General features: G+C 39.1%; 1 protein-coding gene across 2 annotated transcripts in view; it reads left to right on the plus strand.

The window, feature by feature from the left end:
* The first annotated feature begins 6647 nt into the window (after positions 1 to 6647).
* The window catches only part of PKIA (cAMP-dependent protein kinase inhibitor alpha), a 45353-nt gene continuing 26146 nt past the window's right edge, over positions 6648 to 25854 (plus strand). Inside the window, exons 1-2 of one of the 2 annotated variants that reach the window (XM_053993034.1) lie at positions 6648 to 6943; positions 7131 to 7736. In XM_053993034.1, coding sequence (XP_053849009.1) covers positions 7698 to 7736 — 39 coding nt within the window. In that variant the 5' untranslated portion in view covers positions 6648 to 6943; positions 7131 to 7697. The remainder of the gene's footprint in view (positions 6944 to 7130; positions 7737 to 25854) is intronic. The other variant, XM_053993043.1, reaches the window with a different exon arrangement.

The raw sequence follows: 25854 nt of genomic DNA on the forward strand, positions 1-25854 counted from the left end.
TACATTTGTACAAGAAAAGGTAGGAGGAGGGACCTAATCAAAAGTTTCAAAAGATGGTACCCAAAGAATCAACTAAGAACTATAAATGCCTTGAAAACCAGGAGAACTAGATATGTTTAAATGCCACCTACTCACCAACATTTGAAAAACTACAAGCAACCCACAAGCTTCTTTTATTTAGCAAACTAAGATTAGTTACCATCCATAATCATTGGGGTTTTTATTTAATTCTGAACTGATTTTTTTTTTGCTCAAGAATATTTAACAGAAAGGGATACAGAAAGGAAAATGGGAAGCAAACCTAATAAACAGAATGAAAACAGGCATTAAGTTTTAGAAATTGCTTTAGGCAAAGTTTATGTGTGCTGAGACATTACTGGGAAATGGGTTGCGCTAGATCTGGAATTAGGAAAATATACATTTTCTCTGGTCAGATGGACAGGATTCTCATGTTTCTTGGCTGGTTTTTATTGTTTTGGCAGTGAATAATAATCAAAGATACACAGAAACACTGTGACACATTTTTGCTGTCAAATTTTCTGCATCTGCAAAGGCACCGAGTTTTGGTAGCTCTCATGGCCTTTGCTTCTCTCTTCCTTGTTGTGCACTGCAAATTTTGGTAGCAATCTTTTGTTTGTTTGTTTGTTTTGGTGGTTTGTGGGTTTTTTTGTTTGTTTTTTTTTTTGGTTTTTTTTTTTTTTCTGTTTAATTAAAGATATGTGTTGCAAGAGGCTCTCTGCTGCATAGTATATGAAGAGAAGACAATCTTTTGGACACATCTCTTTTTTAAGACTTTTACATAACAATAAGCACCTGGACTCACTGACTCATCTTAAATAGGTTCCTCTACTAAAACAAACGGGTGTAAGAGAAGAAATCTGAAATCAGCATTAAAACTTTACAGAATTTGAAATTTTTATTAATGACAGTCAAGGAAATAGACTGATACAAGAAACCTGCAAATGGGAATTAGGTTGAAGAACCAGTAGGATGCAAAGACAGTGTTAGAAGAGGGTATGCAACAACAAATGTCAGGATTCTCCCATTTTTGTTTTTGTACTGTTGACAAACAGTAATGGAAGCAAAAGATAAAGCACTACACCTTACTTTAATACCATAGAATCACAGAATTGTTTGGGTTGGAATGGACCTTTATAGATCACCTAATCCACACCCCCTGCCATGAGCAGGGACAACTTTACACCAGGTCACTAAATATCCATTCACATAAGTAAACATACTGAAGACATATGTAAGTATCAGAATTGTCACGACAGTATTTTTTTTTCTTTAAAAAATAACAGATTTCACAAACTACTTTGAAAAATGTGAGAAAACAGAGGCTGACAAGTCAAGAAACAAAAAAAATTGTGGCTAATGCCAGAATTGAGATTGCTTAATGTCTTAATTTCTCCCCTTATGGCATATGCATTATAGCAACATTATATTGTTAAAATTTATTTTTCCCACTTGGAGGGATGCTTTGTATTACAATTCTAGTAATGTATTTTTAAGCTATAGAAAATGCTATGATGGGACTATTATTCCTACCAACTTTAGAAAACATATAAGCAAGCAATGAAGCTGACAGTGGAAAATGAGAAAACCCAAGCAGATTTCAATTTAAAGCATTAAGAAATTCAGACTCTTTTGAAATAAGACAATGCTGGAAGCCCCAGGAGAGAAGAAAGGAGAACACATCTGTCCTACTGATGTCAAGGAGGATAAGGGTCAGGCTCTGCCCCTGTGCACACACAACTACCATTACTGTCAGCTGAAGTAACTTGTAACTTAGGGTTCAGCTGAGTCCTGTGCATCGAAGCCAAAAGTTCATGGTATTGTTAAGTGTCATAAATTATTATCAATGCATTTTACTCGTGCCTAACAACGTTGAACAAGCTGAATCTTTGACTGTCCCTGCCTTGAAAATTTGAGTCTAAGAAAATAAGCAACTAGCATTAAGAGGAGGATACTGAGAAACACTGGCAGAGACTGTCTGCATCCAGAGTCTGGTTATTCTAAACTATGTACAAACAAATCATATTACTTCAAATGTCTATTGCTGAAGATTAGAAAATAAGATACTGAATGCGTTTTAATTCATATTCTTTTGTTACTTGTTAAATGATCAACCAGAATTTACTTTAAAAATTATTCCCTTACAAATGGTTTGGAAATTATTGGAGAAATATATCACTACATTAAAAAATGTTTTCTTGATAACAGTTCAGTTATAAAGAAGTCTATTTGAGTATTGCTGACATTGCAGCTCATCTTGCAATATTCTTCATCATAGTACTTTTGAGTCACTGTTTTTGGCATATATATGTTACACCTCAACCAACTGAACAAAATGTGTTAATTTACTTAATTTGCTTAACAGCTTATAAAGCCATAATGGAAAGAAAGAATAAAGAAAGAAAAGAAGAGTGAGAAAGTGAAACAGTGGTCATGGAAAAACAGCTTAATCTACTTGCTTTTAAAAATATCTGCAGACACCATACTTCCAATATCAAGACTTTTAAATATTGTCTTTTCTCAGTAGAAAGCCTATAGCAATTTTTATTTAGTGCATAATTTTATTTGTGGGATCTCAAATTATTTCAAATAGACAGATGGATCAGCTGGATATTAACTTATTAAGGGGTGTAACTAAGGGTTCTTATGGTGCACTCCTACATTGTATTTCAACATGAGTAAGACTGTTTTGATATCTAGTAGGAATATTGCTGTACTTTACTATACTATACTCTATTCTCCATGGGAACCATAAAATAATGCTCAGTATCTTAAACTGCACTGCTGTTGACATGTGACAATTGTTTTTTTCAGTCATTTTTTGAATGTTTATGTAAAAAATTTGCCCACATCTGTTAAAAAATTGGCAAAAATTCATAAGAACTGTTTATTCATTGTCTTGCTTTCATTTAAATGCAGTCTGAGGAGATCCAGAAAAACCCTGTTATTAAAGTGTACAATAGGGTCCTCAGTTTAATATTAAAAGGAAAAAAAAAAAAGCTCATGGCAAACTGACAAATAAACTGGTTATAACAGTTATAATAACTGTTTATAACAGTTGCAATATAATCTATTGCTCTTCAGGAAGCAGCATATTGGCTTGCACTGCAGAGACTCCCAAAGAATCTGAATCTGAATTTTGGAAGGTATGAAAATAACTTACCATAAATAGTTGCCACATAAGCAGGTTCATAAGAAGTAGGCTATTTTAGGCAGGAAAAAAAAGTGGGTGAGAGATTTGAGCTCTTTTTTATAGTCAGTACAACCAATTTTCTCTAGTTTCAGGAGTATAAACTTTAAAGAAGCCTGTGTGCAGTGGTCCTTGTCTCTTCTAATGTTCTTGTACTACAGGCTGTGGTGTTGCATGCTACCACCAACTAGGCAAACTAGTAACTGTAAATTCCTAGGTCTCTTTTTATTTCATAAATACTGGTACTACTTGACAATCTCTAAGAATGGGGCAGCATCTCTGTCTTCACAAATTTAGATGAAGCTTTACTCCTCTGAACACACTCTTGATTTTAATCTCCCTGTGAAAACAGTAACATCCATTTGAATAGATTCATTTATTCCCCTTCATTGTTTTTCTTTTGCTTCACCTTTTACTCCAGTCAGCAGTTATCAGGAAAACCAGTACTCAGTTTGAGTAAGAGAGCCTTGATTTTTCACCCCTTCCTCACTAAAAAAAAAAGAACTCAACTTCTTATTTTCAAGATTTCTTTACATTTTTACAAGTGATGCACCTTTTGCTGTTTATTAATTATTTTAACAATCTAATTTAATTTGAATGTTGGCAAATCTTACCTCATCCTTGTTGTTTCTAACCTCTAAGACACAACTTTCTGCTCCTACTACTTCTGTAATCCTGTTTGAAGTCACACGCTTTGCAAATAAGCAGTCTTCCTCATACAATATTCTCACTTACTAAAGACATTTCCAGACTTTCCCTATATTCAGATATTCAAGAGATCTATTTCCTTTTATTTTCCCTACAGCATACTTTCTAAAGCTGAAATGCTTAGATTTCAATCAATTTATATTGATATTCTTTTTAAACTGATTGAACCCATGATTGCTAAATCAAAGATTATATAAAGTAACATTTAAAGATTATATAAAAGATTACTAAAATAGGCTTTTTGAACGTTGCTAATATCTATATGTTTTTTCTACTAAAATAAAATCCTGTGTGTCTCGTTCATTGCCTTGATTTTTCAATCATGTATATTGAATAATATTTATTAAAACCCTTGGGCCAAGAGCATTTGCTTCTCTTGACTCTGAAATTTACTGCTACCAAAGAAATAATAAAAATTAAATACTAATAATTCCTGCTTTTGCACAGATCTAGGATTTTCTAGTATGCTAATTATTTAGTGAATTCTGTTATGAGTTGCTGAACCATATAGCCCAATAGAAGAGAGGCTGCCATAGCAACGTTTTCCTAGGCCTAGTCAGTAGCAAGTCTGAACACATATTCCTAACAGGCATACACACACAGAAAGTATGTACACACAAATATATATATATATAAGCACAAGTCCAACCACACAGATCAACATAGACAGAAACACTCAATCAAACACAGACAGCATGAACTGTGAAATCCTGTCCTCCCCTCTGGCATGAGTCCCTGTAACCTGAGGTGTGACTTGCTGCTGGCACTTACACCCATGCAGAGGCACACATATAGCACAGGGAGACCTCTCACACAGTAAGGTTTACAAATAGAGTCCAGTCTAGGAGACCAGTCTAGGAGAGACTGTGCTTATCAGGTGCAGGGCATAACCAGACAAGCAGACTGACCAGCAGTTTGTTTACACCAGACCAGACCAGACCTATTTACCTCCTCATCCCACTATTTTCTCTCACATGCTCATTCCCATATCACCTTGATTACTTCTTTTCCCTGTCTTTGGTTCTTGCCCTAAACACCTCATAAATCTTAATCCCAAAATGCTCCATTATCCTTTCTTACAACAGCCCTAGGCAGTAACACCCACACAGAAATTTTTGGTTCACTGCTGGGAGTGTCCCCCACCTCCATGGGAGCTGAGGCTTTCCTGGGAGAGGCTGGCCATGGGCTCCCTTTGCCCAACCTGGCTCCCCCACCTGCCCAAGTGCCCCTGAACTCCTCTCTGGATGTAGAGATGAGTGTTCAATCACCTAACCTAACACACTGACAACTGAGATTAAATAACATTAAACATTAACATCTCAACATTAAATAAATGTTGAGATGCTGCCAGTGCTGCACATTCAGGTCTGCAATGCCAATCAACAGAAGAGGTTCAAGGCAGGGAGTAAACAGGAGCAGCCCAAAATAGAGGAACTGTAGAACTGCACAGGTGAAAAGCCGTACCATAACCACCATAAAAATAAACACAATGAATTTCCAAAAGGGAACTTAGGTTCAGAGTTTTTATATTTTATCTGAGAGACTAAGAACTTTACCTTAATGAGATTTCTCTTTGCTGTTTCCCTCTACCACTACATACAACCTACCTACCTATACCCAGGTAACTGAAGCAGCTCTTCATGTTTCAGACCTTACCACAATGGAGATCGCCAACATTTCCAGCATGGGTCTACTCCAAAACCTTGCTGAGGCACCACTTGACCACCGGGTCAACTGAGCGGGCGCAGCACCTGGGAAACTCCTGTGTGTGTTTTTCCTGGGAGCTCATCCAGCATGGCTTCTCTCAATCAGACACAACCCTGACGTGTCGTAAGATATGAAGAGTTCTCAGACTACAATGATTTGGCATGCACTGGTGACATGCATTATCAATCCAAACTAGACTGATTGGTGTCATTTATGTACCAACATGTGCTTGTTGTGAACATGGGATGGGTCATAGGATTGTAAACCGTGATAGGAATCCAGCCTTCTTTACAAGCCTGTCGGTCACTTAGTATGTGCACAGCACTCCGTAAGTAACAAAAATAGATATGCTGCCTGCTGCTGGGTCTCAGAAATATCAGGACACCCTTGGTAAGGGGGAAGTTTGCCCAGGTGACCTTGAGAACACAACAGTGCCTGTCCTCTGCTCTCCCCTTCCAGGCACAGAACAGGAGACACTGCCAGAGGAGCTCTCCTGCATCCCAGGGATCGCTGCATTTTTTAGGGGCACGAGCTCAGGAGCTCTTAAGCGTCCTGAGGCCGGGAGGTGAGAGTGGGAATAGGGAGCCCACCCATGAGCACGAGTGATTACAGCGAATTTTCCTTCAAACGGCGAGGCCCAAGCACCCAGCTCTCCCCGGGGACGCTCTCCCTTGGCTCCGGCCTTGCAGCGCGGCGGGAGCTGCCCTCCCGCGTTCCCCGCCGCTCAGCGCGGTACGGCCGGGCGGCGCCGGGCACAGGGGTCGGAGCGGGGCGCGCAGCCCCATCAGCCGGGCGGGAGCGCGGTGCTGCCCGCGGCCGCGGAGGGGAGCTCCGGGAGGGCACGGCTGGCGCGGGGCGGAGCGGCCCATCCCGCCGCCGTGCCTGGGGAGGGTCCCCCGGACCGCCACCGCACCCGGGAGACAGTACCGCCCCTCGCAGGCTCCCGGGCAGTTGGGCACGGGTGTTCCTCCGGGAGCGGCGGCCCCTCAGGGGCGGGTGGAGCGCCAGCGCCCCGCGGGGCTCGGGCCGCCGGGCGGCGAGGCCGTCTCCCCCTCCGCGGCGGGAGCGGAGTGCGGCGGCCCGCGGAGGGGGCGGGGAGGATGACTTCATGCCGCCGGAGCGCCGTGAATTTAGGAGCAGCAGCTGCCGCCGCCGGCGGCGGGATGTGGGGGTGAAGTGACAGCGGGAGCTGCCGCCGGCTGAGGGAGGAACAGCGCCGGGCACCCGCCGCGCCCGGGGGCTCTGGGCCGCCACCAGCAGCCGCTGCGGGAGAGAAGGAGGGAGGGAGGAAGGAAGATGCGCTGAGCCGGTCGCTGAAAGGTGAGCGGGAGCTGCCGGGCGCGGGGGCGGGTGGCGAGCGCTGCGGCGCTGCCCGGCCAGAGGAGCGCGGCGCTGCTGCTGCGAGCCCCCCGCTCCGGCTCTGCGGGCTGCCCAGCCCGGGCAGCGTCTGGAGCCGTGCTGGGGCTCATAGCTTCCTTCCCTTTCCCTCTCCTCCCTTCTGCCGTAGTTCCCTCCAAAAGCGGCGAGGCTGCGCTCTCTGAAGCGCCACAGTGTTGCGTTTTATCTTCCATGGCCAGGATGTGCGGTGGCTCGGTGCCAGCTCCTGCTCTCCGTGCCCGCGTCGGGGCACCCTGTCAGTGGCGTAGCACAGGACGGGGGCGAGAGCGGGAGGGCTGCGACAGGTGCGGGACTGCGCCCCGCGCTGCCCGGGCTCTCCCCAGTCCGATGCGTGTTCCTCAACTGACGGGGAAGACATCTTAGGGCAGAAGGGCTTCAGGGGAACAGAAGCAAAAAAAGATGTCATCGCATACACATTCCTTGATTTGGAAGTCGCTTCACAGGAAACTAAAGAGTGTAGAAGTTGGGGAACCGACCCTTACACCAAAATGGATTCTGTCATCTTCTTCCAAGACTTGTGTGATTTTTTTTTTCCCCTTTATTAATTTTTATCATCTAGCCTTGTTCACAACAATCAAAATAGCAGCAAAATTCAAATACATTTGTTTGTTAATGGAAGAATTCGTGAGTTGCTGTTCTATCGTATCACCTGTAGAAGCGGAAAAAACATGAATGTATGCATATTGTAGCTTGGCTGATAACATTGCACATTGTGGTACGTACATAGGTCTCAATATCAAATGAATGATGTTTTGGAATTGAGAAAGGAAAGAAATCTGTCTGACCTATTTCTGTGCCTGATACACTGGTGGTTTTTGTTGGGTTGCTTTTTTTGGTTTGGGGTTTTTTCTATTTTTGTTTTGTTTTTTGTTGATTGGTTTGGTTTTTGTTTTTGTTTTTTTTTTTGACTTTGCACTGCTTTAAAAAAGAAAACTTGCCTTAAAGCAGGTATAGCAATACAGGAGGTTGGCATGCAGAGGCAGCTCATTAGAATATACATTATCTGCATGTGTAACAGTTAATGGCTCTGTGTGGTTTGGAAATGGAAGAAATGACTGTGTCTCTGGGAAATAAAGAATTGGGAATTAATCTGTTCTTAATGAAAAAGGAAGCAGGACACTGGAAGCTGAAGGTTATTTTATTCAATGTCTATTTATCTATATGTTCATCTTCAAGGATGCTGTTACCCAAGGGTTCACAGAAGCTCATACAGTTATGGGATTCTTGGTTGTGGTTGAAGCTTCTCGTCATGGTGCTAGAGTGACACAAGTAATCCTTAGGGAGGTAACAGGGAGGAGTTGCTTTATTTGTTGTCATTATTTCTGGGAAGATATTTAAATGCTGTCAGTACTGTTGCTGGGTGTGCAGAAGGCAAATGACAGCTAAAGAGAGAGAAAATGTGTCTAAAAAACCCAATTGAGGCTTCACAAGGCTGAAACAAAAAGTGAGTGATGAACTGCAGAGTCAGAAATCAGTCCAACAGACAAATCTTTTCTCTGAAGCAGTCCTTAGCTATGATCCTGTACAGGCTTTTTGCTTTAAGTATGTCATGGCACATGCAATGTATGCATTTCAAACTAGGGGGAAAAAAAAAAGTTTTGTCAAACCTGTGTCTTTTATCTACCATACATTTATTTTGTTCCTGTAAACTTTGAAACATTGGTTAGGGCATTTCTGTTGTTTTTTTGCTTTCTAGAATTAAGCATGGCTGGCAGTTTCAGAGTTGCAATGTTTGGCTGATTGCTTCTTTAGTTTTATTTTGTTGGAAAAAGAAACCATGTAGCTGAGTTCAGATGCGTCCCATGTTAGCCCATCCATTCTATGTAAAGACAATTTCTTCACCGGAGTGAAAACATCAAGTGATGGCCCCCCAGCCAGTTGTTGCAAACCTGGGTAGCATGACTACTCACTAATGTTGACACAATGTTATCACAGCATATTTAGCTCTTCATGCTTTCTGGCAAACCTAATTTTTCAAGACTCTTAATTAACTTAAAACAATATGGTAGGAGAGATGAAATAGTGGTCGGATCAAGAACCCCACTGCAAACTTGAATTGCTTTTGTTTTTATCTTGCATACTCTAAAGGCAAATGGTGTAATGTGCATGTGTCCATAGAAGAAAAGGTATATCTAATTATCAATGTGAGTCTAGTTCAATGGTGTAACTGGTGTAAATCTACTTCCTACAGATTTCTTTCCCAGAACTCTTCTTGCTCCTTCTGTTACTGTAACTTCCATACTTCTGCCAGCCAAAGGAAAGCATCTTTGTTGTGGTTGATCTGGGGCAGCAGCACCGCTGACTGGAAGAACAGCCTAGTTGGCCAGCTGGTTGGTGCCAGACAGACTGGGTAGCAGCTGAGATTTAGTTGTCTTTTCCTCGGAGGTTCTGCTATTTTGGAATACTTCATCTGGATTTCTTCTGCACATATGTAAGAGCTTAATTATCTTTGAGGTTTCTAGGCTGCTGTCAGCCTTTGAACTGGCAGGTTCATTTACCCAATTTTATTAGTGGGGACTAGATGGGTATGTTTGCAAAAGACTTGTTTCCTTAGTAGAACAAACTGGAAAACCCAGTGACCTTGAATGCACTTGAAGTTGCAGAGGTTTTAATTTTACTTCTGGTCCTTTCCAAGGGCTGAGATGAAACACTTCAGTTAAATATTTTTTCTATTATTATGAGAATTTTAAAAATGATGTTACCAAATGCTGTTTGAACTAACTGACATAACCATGTCTCAGAGAAAGCAGGTAATTTTTCACTTATGTTGTTACTAGGCTTTCAGTTGGATTATTTTTTCCAATTTAAGAATTCTATTTAAAAAGACTTGAGTAGGATAAAAGGGGACAGATATTACACAATGAATTTAAAACTTTAGCATGTGCAAACAATCAAGAGTATTTCAACAGTAGTGATACCATTTTTATTTTGAAGAAGAAATACATTCACACTTTCCAAATGCATGTCCTTCATGTGCAATAGCTTGTGTTTCTGGGAGAGAAAAAAATAATCTCTGAAAATAAATGCCAGGCACAAACTGAAACTTTGTCTCCTACTATGCAAATGGATTCCATGTTGGACTGTCAATAGAGGATCTTTATGCGAGTGCCCAGTAAATTGCAAAGGTAGCAATCATTAAAGAGAACTAAGAGTTTTATCCATTTGTAGTATATTAGTGGTGGCAACAAGACAGGTATTGATAATCTTATTTTGAATTTGACAAAGTCAAGTGTGCTTCACAACCTGGATAATGAGCCCCTGAGTTTAATATGAAACATGGAGATAGAAATGCAGTTCATGTATGCTTCTTGGAAAAGAAAGCTGGTTGAAGCCTTTCCCTTGAAGGGGACTGCATGTAAACATGTAAACAAAAGCATGGATCTATTTATATGTATTGCTTTCATGATGTGTCAAGAGACTAGCAGTGAGAGAACCTCATTATTGTCTACTCTTGGAAAATTACTTTATTAAGACAACATTATAAAAGAAAGGATCTGATTGTACAAGAACTGTATGTTTCTGGTATATATCCCAGTCTCAAAATATATCAGAGGAGAAAGTAACACAAAATGGACTCCTATAGGACAGTTGGTGCAAATGTCCCAGCCAAATGCCAGATCAAAAAAAAATATTTTATTTTTCCTTTAATTCTTACGGTAGATACAATAAGATATGATAGTGTGTTTTGTCTTCCCTAAAATACTGAAGACACACTGCATTTCTGAGCTGGTCACATTTCTGTGATTGTAAAGTGATTTCAGGGTATCTCTGCTCTTCTTCCCTGGTTGAACTAAGTATAAAACATGAACTGTGAAGAAGAGCTGCAGTAGAAGAATTTCAATGTCAGCTGGGGTGGGGTTCTCTCTAGGAGAATTTGGTTTGTTTTCTAACCTTTATTAAAATGAATTTAAAAATTGGCTACATTGCTGTTCTTTGGCTTTACAGGACTCATGAGGAATTTAACCTGCCTTTATGGCAACTGCCTGGTCTCTGCACAGTTGTGTATCCCTTTCTGCACTCATGTCCCGATGTTTCATCAGATGTTAGAGGCAACTAGGTCTAATGCCAATATAAAGTGTTAGTTTCTCTTACTCTGACTGCTTCTTTTTGTCACATTTTTGTTCTGGGGACTATTCCAAAAGATTCAAAGGTATATCAAAGTTATTTTGGCAGCTGTTAGCTAGCCCATGAAATGTGCTGCAGCTTTAATGAGATCATATAGATCTTAATATATCCATATAATTATATATATTATATAATATATATATTTGCTAACTATTCACTCATTTGCCTTCTACCTCCTACAGTATTTCCACTTACACATATGGTGAGCACATAACTTTGGTGAAACGATCTCACCACCTGTTGTTTTAAAATAGCACAGATGCTTATTAATGGTCCTTCCATGATGCTGTTTATAGTACATGTGGAACCTCACTTAAAATACTGTGGATCATGTTGGTAAAGGATATTATTACTTCAGCAGCAGCCTTAAATTGATTCCTGTTCAGCATCTTGACTTAACTTGTCAGTCATTAGTAGGTAGGAGAGAGGTAAACTCCACAGAAGAGTCAAAATTGTGATGCTCATCAAGTGAACTGTCACTGAATCCTTCACAAGGTGTTCTGTGGAAATGCCTGCTGCCTTTTGGATAACTAGTCAACCCCAAGAGCTGCAAGTATCGTGAGCACGCAGATTATGTACACTCGTAAGTCTTGCACTCAGCTGAAGTGAATTCCTTGAGGCCAAGTTCAAGAGCACTTTCACACTTCAAGGCAAGGAAAAGTAAATGATTGCAGAACTTTAACCTTGAACAAGACTGTTGCCTAATATATATGTATCTTTTCGCCACCAAAAAGTAATTTCTAAACTCACTAAAGTAAGTTTAGGTACATAAATGTTCCATCAATTCCTGTTTCTTTGTTCAATCTCATAAGTAATTTGGATTCTCAGTTTGAATTTCAAAGAATTTCTAGAGTTCTGCCTAATATTTCTGATCTGCAGCTCTCTACATTTGTCTTGGATTTTTTTTTTTTTTGTCTAACACAATCAAAGTGGAAATTAAAAATGTATTTATTCTTTGAAATCATCTATCTGCAGGTAGACCAAGAAAAATTCTTGATGTTAAGGGTCAGTTTGCTGAGGTGTAAATGTGAAAGCTTCTTTCAACCTTCCCAAGGTGCCCACTAGAAGCACAGAAAGTTCTTGATATCTGTATGATGCTAGTAAATTCCAAGACAACACTATTATACACTGAAAAAAATATATAACAAAAAAGAGGAACAGAATATGTTTCGTTCAAGTTTAGTGAAAACTCATCATAACTAGTAGTATGAGTAGCTCTGAATTTTTTGTGATTTTTTTTTTAATGAAATATGAAAACTTCTTTCCTGTGGTACATGACAGATTGCATTGATTGTTTGAGTTTAGTGTTGCTAATAAATTAAAGAAATAGTTGCTCACACTAGAACGGTGACTGTCAGATGCCAGTTCCATTCCTATAGGATGGGCAAAAAGCTCTTCTTGTTCAATAAAAAAAAACCAAAACTCTGTGGCATATTACAATGTAGCTTGTAAGAATGTAAGTCTGTTATTAAAATAAGATGGCTGGCAAGATTCCAGTAAAGGATGCTTAGGGAAGTAATGACTAAATTAGGTGGAGTAATCATCTTTTGATACAGTCTCCCCACGTTTGGTGCTCAGCATTGATTAGGAGTTCTCTGGGCACAAAGCAATGTTTGCACTATTATGTTTAATTGAAGGAGACATCATGTCCTTGCTGCATGTGTTTGGTTGGTCTGATTTCTGTTCACAGGCTCCACAGTATCCTTTGGCATGATTCAGAGCATGTGGAGTGTAAGGAAGAAAGTCTCTTTGTTTTCCCTCAGAATTTGTTGCCTAGTGGTTTAATTGGGCGCCTTTTTAATTGACACGATGTGCGTAATGTTAAACAATTGCTTCCTTTTCAGTTTCTCACGAGTCAAGATTTTCTGTCACATTCTTTTTCCTCAAAACCAGAGTTGTCTTCCTGTATGCACTCTTTCTGTATGTATGGAGTCTATTTCGTATTTTATTTATTCTTTGACACTTCCTGAAAATTTATTTCTGACGTGCAGGATTTAGAAACTCTATTTAATAGTACAATAATTCCATATTTATGTCCCTTTTCTTTCCCACTTTTTTTACTATGCATATTTTTTCCAGTTACTCATTACGTTTCAATTGTGTCCCTATGAGGTTCTTTTTTATTGTAGGATCAATACAATACAATACAATACAATACAATATGTTTGCATGACATAAGGTACTGGTGCCATTAGCAGGAGACATAAAAGTTGATAGCTGGATATCAAAAATGCATTTTAAATGTAGGAAAGAACAAACTGTAGTGTGTAGCATTACAGAGAAATTCAGTCATAAACCCTTCCTTTGTTTTAAAGTAGTTGGATGATGGCAGCTTTACTGGATTGGGCTAATGTTTTTGAGCTTAGGCATGGGAAACAGAAAATAACTGAATAGGATTTGTTAATGCATATAAGAATTAGAGCATGTGAAAATAATTCAGACTCTAAAAGGCAGGCATAATGTGAAACACTTTATATTAAAAACTCCAAAAACAAACCACACAAAACCAAAAATAGACTGCTGCATTTTAAGTAACTGTTATTTGTAAGGTCTCGTGGAGTCAAAGCGTGATAAGAGATGTGAATGGAGTCTGCATAAATATAGAAACTGTATGACTTGAGAAAGAGACATAACTTATCAAAATGATTACAGCATGCCTTTAAAGCCTAAGGGAACTACAGCTTTTTGTCAGTGAAATAAGCCTGTTTTATCATATACTTGTTTATATACAAGCTAATAATGTTTACAATCACCAAAACCTTTTCCATTTGGCCTGAATAGGGAGTTCTCTTAAGTTATTCTGAATAGCTTTAGGCTTTATGGAACACTTCCCCCTCCCCCTCCCCTTTTCCTATATGTTTATTTGCTTGCAGGGACTACAGGTGCTGATTTCTTGAATGGCAGCTATAATATTATATGATAGTAAGAATTGTATTGATGCTAGCGTCATTCATGCTAAGTGACAGTATGCAAAAATAATACCACCACTGCTACATGTCCTTTTAAAGTCTAATTTTTCTGTCTATACCTAATGTGGTACTACTTGACTGGGCCTGACTGGGGCAATGGCAATATTCTCTTCAGTTTTACAAAAGCAAAATCCCTGCTGCATGGTGAAAAACAGGTGCAAAGCCTTCAGTCATCCCCAACTTGTGCACAAAGCATCCCCAGAACAGATAAAGTTTGAATGGGTATTTATAGAAGATGAACATGATAGCCTGCACCCGGAGGAACACGGATACTGTGTAAGAAATTTAAGCATGTAATATCACTTCCTCACTGATACTTTAGCATTTGTTACATGTTCATGTAACAGTAGGCTTTTAATATTAGCTAATAATGGGGAATGACTTCATTAGCATTTGAGGAAGGAATTGAAAGTGTTTTGCATGGTATAATTCATTAGCTAATTGTCACTCTACATGATACTTTTCAGCTGTACACTTTGCACACTTAGGGAATTGCTGCACAGACCAAAGAGCAAGAAGAAACATATTTTTGTTATCCTCTTTTTCTCAGATACTGGAGAAATGTATTATTTATGTGACCCCTTTCATCATGGAAGATCTCAAAATGCTTTTCAACACTTCCATTTTCATTGACAATATTTGTAAATAAGGGATGAAAGCTGTTATTTAAATGTTGTTTTCCCCCAGTTGTATAGCCAATAAGGCTGCAGATCAGGGAGTTACTTATGCAAGTCTCCAGAAAAAGGTACTGATTTCTGATGACTGCTGCAGCACGCTGACCTGTGCTGTTTCCTTCCAGGCAGAAAATTCTTTCCTTTCACTTTTGTGCCTCATAGAAGCAATTTTCAAAGACCATTCATCCATTACAGACTGCTGCTCTGGTTGTTAAGCAGTGTTTCCAGTGGGATAACATGCCATGCAAATATATTTTGTGTAAGCTTTCTAGGTCTTCCAAGTCCACTCTTAATTTGCATTTCTGTTTCTCCATCTCCTTCTAGCATTCTTGGTTTGGCTAAGGCGGGGACTGGTACTCGTTTTGCAAGTATATTTATCTACTGAATTTTTTTGTGTAAAATTTTTGAGTTTAAAGTTTTGTCCCTCTTGGTAGCACCATATTTCTTAACTACTGTCTTGAACATTTATTTGAAGACTAACAGTTTGCACACCTTAAATAACTGTATATGATTTCTTAAGCCAACTACAAGGCAGAATAGAAAGATAACTTTAGCAGTGTCCTAAGGTCAGTCATTTGGATTCTCAGTTTGAATTTCAAAGAATTTCTAGAGTTCTGCCTAATATTTCTGATCTGCAGCTCTCTACATTTGTTTTGGATTTTTTTTTTTTTTTTTTTTTTTTTTTTTGTCTAACACAGTCAAAGTTAGAAATGTATTTCTTTGAAATCAAACAAATGCCTATCTTCCTGTGGTGGTTTGTTGCTTTAATTTCCTACTGCAGTGGGAGAAAAAAGTGCCAGAAACATCCTAAGTTTCCTCTACTTTCCAGACTCTGTAATCTGGACGTTGTGTATTTTTTGAGCCCAAGGCAGCACCTGAGCACTTCATTTTGGTGTCCAAGCATGGTTCTGGCAAGTGAGCTCTTTTATGCAACTCCTCTTGAGAGGAGCAGTTGCCTGTGTCTCTGTGCTTGGTAGCAATTCATTACATTCTTAGGGCTGCTCTTCAGTGTCATCTTTCATAATTCTATTCTTGTATGAATTTTGGTGGCAAGTATGGAGTTTCTGAGTTTGGGTGGGTTTTTTTTTTTTTTGTTGTTGTTGTTTTGTTGTGGTTTTTTGTTTTTTTTTTTTGTTTTGGTTTTTTTTTTTTTTTTTTTTTGTATGGCATGGCTATCAGCAGGATCAGAGTGGCACTCTTTGTTCTAAGATAACGTCTCTGAATTCTGCTGAGGACTAGGACAGTTTCATGACTATTAAACTGTTGTCAAGGCTTTTTGTTCATTTTTGACTTATGTCAGCTTGTTCTTCCGAACAAGGCAAAACTTGTTTTTGGAGCTGTTGTGGGTTAGATGCCATTTCCCAGTAGATTATTTGAATGTTGTTTAGAAAATAAATTCTCCTTTTAGAAGCCTCTTAGTTTACCTGTCTCTCCTTTGATGTGGCTGCTGTTGAAGCAGGCCAGATTTTTAGCTAATTTGTCTGGCTTTTCTCTGTTCAAATTGCTGAAAACAGAAGAAGCTTTCTATGCATCCTGTGATAACTGTCTTTCAGCTAATGTTGTTTCTGTGACATTCTTCTTGAACACGTAATCATATCTGCTGTTCTGTTGAAGAAATTTCACCTTCCCATCCCCCTTTCTGAAGTACTCCTCCTCTCCTCATGGAGCAGTAATTTCAGTAAAATGTTCTACCTTATCTCTATTTTTGAGCATATTTGAAAGCCTTCTTCAGAAAAGCAGAAATATTTTGCAGTATCATAGCTTTCATAGTAACAGGTGTAGATACTTTCAGTAGTTTTACTTTCTACATGTGGGGTTTTTTCTGAGTGATGTGAAAATCCAAGTCATAATTTAGCACCTTAAATTTCTGGATTATCCCTATATAGTGCTAATTTATAATCTAATTAACATTCTGATAACCATGGCCAAAATACTAGACTTTTATTTTGTCACAAAGACTCCACTGTTGTAAGAGATCCTTTTGTAAGTAAGGACATAGATGTGGAAATGTTGGAAAATTCCTAATAGCAGTTAAATGTCACCAGAAGACGGGGAGAGTGGATCTAGTGCATGTCCTTCTGGATAAGTCAAAAACATAAGAGCTAAAAACTTAATTGTATACACATAGTAATGTTGATGTGGCAATTGTTTGTTCAGTGGCTGACTTTTTCTCTCTTCTTCCATATGAAGTGCCATCTCTATGGAACTAACAGCTGTGAGCCCAATATGAGTGAAGGAGTAGTTCCTTTCACAAAGATTATTAATAGCAAAATTTGAGTAACCCAAAGTAAAGGTAGCCGTGATCTTCACTCTGAACTTTTCCTCTCCTTTTTTTCTTTTCTGCATGTATATGTATTTGGGTATTAGTAAGGTGCTTCTATTTACAGTTTGGGCATAAAGACCTCTTACAAGCTAAGGAACAAAGGTTTGTGTTGGGTTTTCTTACAGGTTTCTACTATTCTCTCCAACTAGCCAGCTCATTGAAAGTCAAAATCTTATATTTGGTTTGGAGGCTGTTTATATCTAACCCAGCTGATGTATCACTAAAGGAAAAGGTATTCAAAGAAGCATGAAAAGCTTCAGTAGGATTAAATAGCAAAGCATAAGGATTTATTCCATGCAGGAGCAGCCTTTGAAAACTAAAATCAAGCTAAAGAAAGAGGCATAAATTGTGGGAAGTTAATGTAAAATAGGAATCAGAAAAGATGATTTTTCAAATCCTTTCAGCTACTCAAAGCATTGAATCAATGTCTTAGGTTTACAAGTGATAAAGTATAAAGAGAGATAGAAAAGAAGGCTATTAGGGATAAAGTAAAATTGTTGAAGTGGCTGTTACATACCTGCTCACAATCAGCCGAGTGTAAAAGAGAGTCTCTTCTCTCCTACCCTTGAGGATGGTTTTAGACACATTTGATCAGAATTATTGGTTATTTAAGGTGGCATGAACGACATCTGAGAGTGAGCCAGTGTTGAAGTCAGTATCCATGTGGTTCTATAAATAAAGAAGGTTGCATGCAAGGCCTTGCTGAATGCTGGCTTGTCTGTTAACTGAAAGGGCTAACTCTCACCAGTTTAATTCAAGTTGTATTCCTTCAAGTGCTTGGTTGTTCAAAACCTAACCAAAGCAAAACACCTGCTACTTTCTTTCTGTACTTCTCCTTCCCTATTTACTGATTGCTTCCAGAGCTTCATGTCAAACTTGATGAAAACATAATTCTTCCTTTTGTAGTTATTTGCTTGATTTCACTTGGGAAATCTGCCCACAACTATATCTGACAATAACCAGTTACTCCTGAAGGATCCTTTGTGGTCCTCTGAAAATCCTTTTGTCTCTGGACACCAGAGGAATAAATAAAGACTGGAATAAGCTCTGAAGTGCCAACTGAGTGCCTCACCATGTGCACCTGGGTAGTCCACAGCATACTTACTTGGACTGTGCACACGTGTGTGTCCTTTCCATGGAAGCTGGAATGAGGGTGCAGAGAATGGGAATGCTTAGGTCTCATCCTGACATTTAATCATGACAAATCTGAGAATTAATTGTGAAACATGCAACTTTATTGTTTGGTCTTACTGACTGTCACATTTTGCTGCTTTTTCTACAGGCAGACTTTTTTTTCATGGCAATTTCTTAATTTTTTTAAAATGACAAAAGCCAGTCTGCTGCTTGCACTGAGTAATACTTCAAACCTTTCATTTGCTGGAGCAGATCTAGAAAGATCTCTCAGAAAGTGTGGTTTAGCCCTAGTTTAATGATGAAAATACCTGTTTTGGCAAGTATTTTCTATTTCCACAATTGCTTGGAAATGGATGTACTTGATGCTTTCCCATCTATCTGAAGCTGAATAAAAAGTACATGTTTACAGTTCCAAGACTTATCTCAACATGCAAACTTTCTGCCAGGTGCTTTGAGGGAGCTAAAATTGTGTTCCTTCAAGTAAACCATTTCAAAAAGAAAGTAGTTAACCAAATTATTATTTGTAGTTTTTACTACTCAAAGTGTCTTTTTTAAAAGATACTTCACCTAATAACTGAAGTAATTTTTACTCCTTCCTCATGCTTCCTGGGAGAAGACATAGGCAAGAGAGCTTTATATTCAAGGGAGGTTTTTCTACAAGCCTTTTATGACACCCGCTTATTTCTATGGAATTTTTGTGGTATTCTTCTCATCTTCAGATGGCATTTGTGACCAATTTCATAGTCTTTTTCTCTTACTATGTGTATATAAGCTACCAAAAAGAGTGGAATTTATTTGTCCCACATTGTTAGATGAACTTGCTTAAAAAAACCTGACAGTGTCACTCAAATTTAAATTAAACTGTTCACCATTCCTTCTTCCATGCTAATGTACTCTTCACTTAATTTTTTTTTTGGAATAGCAGGAAAATTACAGAAGTCAAAAGTAAGGTAATCTAAGATCTTCAACAAAAAAAGGTGAATATAATGACTTAGTTACCAAGGTCTGTTGACCTGATGAATCCCAGACAAAACAGTAGGAAAAGCAAAGCTGTAAGTGTAAAGTATATTGAAAGATAGGATTATCATTAATGCAAATCACATATGGTTAAAGAAAAAAAGATCCTGTCAAAGAGACCCTGACATGCTGGCTTTGCATATTTTGGAGGTTACAGGAAATACACTATTAAGCCTATGTTACTCAATGAAAACTGATGTTGATGTTATTTCCCCTATGCCAGGCAAACACAGTGGTAGTTTCAGCGCTGTTCAGCATTCAGATGTGTTCAATTCATACCTATGAATTACCTACTGCAGCTTTTTTTGTACCTGTCCTATATCCTATATGTGTGATAACTTCCCAAAAAATACTTCACAGTGCTGTTTAGATTGGTACTGGCCCAGAGTGTAAGCAGCTCCTTCTGTGTCCACTGTGAAAAGATTCCTAAAAGATGAAGAGTCTTGCCCCCTCAGAAAATACCAATGACTATCTATTTGAAGCCAAATGCCTGGTTTTCTCTTTTTTGCTCTGTCTCTGCAATGGTTTGCAAAATTTGTGAGTATTCCCTTACCTTTCTGTCTCTTCCCTGACTACCACCCCCTCCCTCACCTGCCCTGTCAAGAAATAAAAGCAAGAGGGAAGTTTTTCCTACAGCAGAGAGTAGAAACAGAATTCAGAAGTACTCAAAAGAGCTGTGAATATCTGGAGAGCTGCATGATGTCATTCAGCTTCTGTTTTGTACCAGTTGGAACGAATTGTTTTCCTACTGATAACTTAACTTGACACAAATCTTTCTTTTGAAATAAAACTCTGAAACCAAAGAAATGCATACTAAGTTTACTTATTCAAAAGTGTTGGTACTCAGAATATATACGTATAGCAAATTTCCCAACAGTATATTAAAAATACCTCTCCCTAAGGCTCACTAAGAATGCTTGTTAGATGAATTCAAAAGCAGCACAAAGCAGATTAAGAGTTCTGCCAGACCATGTAAAAAACCTGCATGACTAGTGCAATTTTGTCTGTTTACATGTAATGCATCTGTGATCTTGTGCGGCTTTGCGTTCTCCCTGGGCGGGGGCAGCTCCGGAGCCCGGCTAAAGGCGCTGCTTCTCGGCCAGACCGGGGTGCCGTGTGCTCCAGGCGCTCTGGCTTAGCGCACTGGTGTGGGCTGGCCACGCTCTGTAACCATGCTGGGAGGAGACTAAGAGGTGAAGGAATGACCACCCTGCCCTGCGGTTGGCTGGAGAGGGTTTATTGCCGTGTGGTGCTGCGATGGAGAGCAGCGACCGCTCCCGGCACCCGCGTGGACAAGATGGCAGCGAACAAAGGAACACATGGGGGTTTTATAGGGGGCGGGCAGACATGGGCGGAGGGCCCCTCGCCCAATGGGGACAGGCAACGGGGGAGCGACGTTGACCATGGCAACCAATGGGGACACAAGAGGGGTGTGTACAGGGTTCCGGGATGAACAGGAACACGGGCATGGGGTAACAGACACAGAACTCTCAGGAATGGACTGGGGTGTGGCCACAAGACTGACATGGGGATGCTCCAATGGTAAGTGACCCAGAGTGGACCATAGTGCAGGGGAAATGGGGGTACACAGGACCAGCTAACTAACATTTATCAGAACCCCTAATCTGAGCCCACCCCGGGATGCAACAATCTTGTTCATTGCAAACTTATGTATTAAATCCACTAAAATGGTCCCTTTCTTGCTGTAAAATTGACAAACTGTTGAGACACTGAAACAGGACATCTCTGTTTCTTTCTGTGTGACTCATCACTTTGTTTGCCTCATTTAAATGTTTTGCACCTCATTAATTTCTTGTCATTATTTTGTGTGTCTTGGTTCTTTCTACTTTGTTTGTACTGGACAATAAGAACTTAGTTTTATTTGTCTTTTTGCATTTTAAAGTTTGGTACAAGCTGTGCTCCATTACAGCTCCTTGTTCCATCTACTACAGGGTAAGATTCTTCCAGACATCAGCATATTGTCTAAAAACCAAGGGAGTGTTTTTAACGTCCCACTATCTTTGCTATTCCTCTTGTAGGAGATGTAATGAAATCTTGACTGCTGTGAAAACAGCAGACTGCTAGCTGTGTCTTATGCATGTTATCTAGTAGCATGAAGAGAACCTCTTGTGTCTGTTGCAGTCAGAGCATGCTGACTGGGTCTTTCAAATCAGTTATTGAAACTGGCATATGAAACACAAGATTAAGAAATGCAAAGAAAAAGCTCATCAGTTATAATGAACAAGATCTTTCAAGAAGTCTCTGATAAGCAGCTTAAAAAAAAAAAAAAAAAAAAAAAAAAAGAAAACCACTAAAAATACCCAAACACCAAACAAAAAGTCCCCAGGCCCTCCCAGTTTAGAAAATATGTATTTTGCAGTGCTGTGTCCAGAACACCATATGGGAGTTGCTTTTGAAGAATCCTTTGTTTTCAGCCTCTAGCAGTTCCAGATCACTCTGTGTTTGTATCCCTCCCCTTTCTTCTTGTTTTCTCTCTAAGAGCAAATATGAAGATCATCTCTGAGCTCAATCCATATGTTTGAGTGATTGTTTTGTACTTTATAGCTACTGTATTTTTTCCTAGCTTCCTTCACAAATTCCTAGTTTGAAAACAACGGCTTTGAAAGTTCATAATTGAAATATGCTAATGAGGAAACCTCTACAAAACTGCATAATTAAGTCATTTTTTTCCAGATGCTGTTAACAGATACAATTTTTTACTATTTTTTTTTTATATCACTACTTCAAAAATTCTTTTAAAAAGACAACCTTATTTCAGTGCCTGCTTGCCCAGTATGTTCCAAAGGCTCACTTGTGGGCCAGTTCATAAATGAGATCATTGTTCTGCCTCTTGTACTATGCTACTGAGCTTGTAGGTATAGTATATATGTAAGACTTTATATGATAGAATAGTATATCTATTAAAAGAAAAATGCATAACAGCCTTTAAGCTATCATCAAGCTGAAGGCCAGAGAATGTGTATTCTTGCAAGTTTAGGAATTAAGTATGCAAAAACTCATCTTCTCTTCAGAAATTACATATCTTTGGCTTTATTGGTAGAATCTGATGAGAATTCAGCCAGTGATAATACTCCAGCAAAGTTAATTAAGGGTGGTATCCTGAGAACACTTTGCATTAATTTTGTATCAGATTATACTTCTACTTTCTGCAACCTTAATTAATCAAATTTTAATGGTTACTCATTCTATGGCACAGTTTGGGGCTTAAAAATATCAAGGGATATGTTCCTAATTGAATACTGTTATGTGGGAGGGGAGGGATACGTAGATATTGGTTCCCTTTTCTAAAGGGGAAATAGATTCTGAGCAGAAGGCAAAGAAAGATGAAAAGGGCAGCTGGTCCTTCAGGACAAGAAATGGCCTCAGAAGAGACGCAGCAGAGAGGCAGCAAAGTAATTAACAGGTCTTTCTCCACATGAGAAGGTGGCCTTTACTGTGCCTAATTACACAGACAGTAATTTAAAGCATGCTGTCTTGTCTCACAGTTGGATCTTTCAGAGCCTGGTTCATGCAGGCAGCCTCCTGGAGTCTCAGGCCTGTAAGCAGAAACCCAGGTAGTCTTTGCATGAGACCACAAGCTGAGAGGACAGGTTTCTTGTGTAGAGTTAGAACTCTCATCCTTTGTGGATTAATGTTGTCGTTTAATCCTTTGTAGATTAATGGCCTGTAATGTTGCTGTCTTGCATTGTACCAGGATTCAAAGGAGTATCAGCTTCAGTGTAAACCTGGGCTTCAGTAAGCAGAAAGCTAAAATCTGATTTTACAAACGCTGTGCAATTGTGTGATTAAACAGAAAATATTTAGTTACTTGTACTGTATGTCAAGAACGAGCAAGTCTGGACCTGGCTGTACTAATGTGAGGGAATCGTCTTGCTAAAACACAGTTGTGTGTCTAAGCTGAGGGCTGTATTTCACTTATGACATGGTGATAACTTTTAAAACTCACTGATCGTGGATTAACCAGTGTTCCTGTACCCTTCACTTCTCCAGTGCTTTTAATGAGACTGGACTCTTGAGCCAAGAAAATATATGAAAACTACATACAGCCTTTAGGAAACTGAATTCAAGACTCTAATCTTTCCTATTTTACTTAAAACCAGTAAGTATCTAGAACTGCTGGCCAGACTCTTTGTATTTGCGTGCCTTTGTATTTGTGTCACCTAAGATCTGGTAACGAGGACTCTCTGATCTTGAACTTGCTAAAAGTCACCAGTGTGCCATCACAGTCATTTGGACAGCTGCTACAACAGGGATATATTGACATGCCTACTCAAGTTTAGTAGAGGCTACAGAAAACATGAGGCTGGAGCACATGATGTACAAGCAGGGGCTGTGGGAACTGGGCTTGTCCAGCATGAAAAGGACACTACAAGATGTAACAGCGTTACCCAAGGAGGCATTGTGGAGATGTTACAGACTTTTCTTGGAGTTTGGCAACAAAAGGATAAGTGGCAATAGCCACAAGTTGCAATAAGAAATTCCAATCACATGGAAGGAAAATATTTCACTTAGAAAATGGCATAGCACTGGTACATCCTGGCATAATGCCTGGGGAAACTCCAGCCTTGGAGATACTCAAAATTCTTCTGAGTCCCTGAGCAGCCAGAATGAAGTTTCAGGTTAGCCTACCTAACCTTAAGTGGTTGTTGGACTTGATGGCCTCCCTTCCAAAGCTTTTCTGTGATTCAAAGAGTGGTGGTTTACTCAGTGTGCCCATACAAACCTATCAATCCTGACTCGGGGTTCAAGTTTAACTCAAAAACCTGTGTGGAGGTAGGGAAGAAGTAAATCTCACTGCTCATCTTCCACATAATATCTTCATTTTATGGAAGGAGAAGACTTGGAATCCAGACTGTCCTCAGTCTCAAGGAACCCATGGACAGAACCATCAGTATAAAAGGTATGTTGAAACTGGTGTATCAGTTACAAGCACAATTGTTTTCCTCCCGGTCCTGTGCCTTTTTGCAGATGAGGATGCCTAACTCTGTAGCCTTATAATTTGTGTGGTGAAGACCAGGAAACCTCCACTTCTGGATCATGCTCCTTAGATTAAGTACATTGATTTTAATGGTCTCTGGAGTAAAATATATGACCAGCTCTGGAAGTCCTCTTAGCTTTTGTTGTTATGCTTAAGACAAGCTTTTCCATCACACAGTGCTTATTTGACAGGAATAAGCTGATCAAGGATCATGCAAGAGACAGAGCTTCAGTTACACCCGAGAGTGTCCAAATGCAGCAGAGCAATGCTCAAGAGCCAAGATGAAATGGGTCTCAAACTCCTGTGTGTAGAAGAGAGTGGTGGGAAGCTGCTTTTCTCCTGAACCTGCAAGACATGACCACAGTCTTTTTTGTGAAGAGATGACTTCTGTTTTACATATGAAGTTCCTACTAAGACAATGAGAGCTGAACAAAATAAGCAATTCCATATTTAGGTATTAATGACTTTGTCATTGTTTAATGTACCTTACTCTGGTGCAGAAAAACACAGATATGTGACAACAGGCCTTGCAAACTAAATTTATCCTTCTATAAAATCCACCCACATAGAAGATATTCAAGAAAAGCTCCATCACATGCTGAAATCTGTGAAACATAAAAGAACCCTGGAAGTAAATTAATTTAAATTAATAACAGTATATTGTACTGGGAGGGAATGTCACAAGAAACCACAGAAATCCATTAAAGAGCATGGAATTTCAAGACTATTTGGGGTTTTTCTTGTGTTTTGGTTTTTTGGTTTGATTTTTTAATTGTTAATTGTGAATATTTTCAACATTATTCTATGAGATCCTGTAGCTTCTTCTCCTGAAGTGTATTCACTTTATACAATTGCCAAACTCTTTCTGCACAGATCTGTTAAGGAAAGGTAGTAAGAAATATTCATTCTGGATAGAGAAAACACTTTTTCCCAGTTCTCAGGAAAAAAAGTGTATTTGGTAGTAACATTCCTAGTGGCATAATATGAAATAAACCACTTTGTGTAGAGCATGGGGTTTTTTTTATTTATGCATGCTGCATTATTATAGTTTATACTTTGTTTTTTCCTATTTGTAATTTTTGCTTTCTTAAAACAAAACTATCATTGGATTGTATTTTCTAAATTCTGTCCTGATCTATTTGGTTTTAACCATGATCAGCACAGTATTTTCCAGTCTTCTTCAACGCAAACAGAAATACCCTTGTGACATAGCATGTTTCTGGCTCTGTGTGTTTTAAGAAAAAAGATACTCAGCCTCATAATGGCATAATGAGAGTGATTTTCTTAATGAAGCATATGAGCTGACTTGAAGTACTTATTCTTCTAGATGTACCTCATCACAATTTGTTATTAAGAACTTCTTATCTAGTATCAGGCACAGTTCTGTCTCTGGACCTCCTCTGCTCTATTACTGTTGTTTTAGCATGCCCAAGATTAGTAGGAAGAATGCAGAAAAAAGAACGTAATATGAAGCTGAACAGAGCAAAAACTACCTGAGTCTCGTATGGTTTTGCTTTAGAAGACCTGGTTGTTACTGTTATAACATCTAAAATATATGATGCTGTGCTACTTCATTAAAACTTCATGCAGTA

The sequence above is a fragment of the Vidua macroura genome, chromosome 1 (genome assembly GCF_024509145.1).
Source record: "Vidua macroura isolate BioBank_ID:100142 chromosome 1, ASM2450914v1, whole genome shotgun sequence".
NCBI lineage: Eukaryota > Metazoa > Chordata > Aves > Passeriformes > Viduidae > Vidua > Vidua macroura.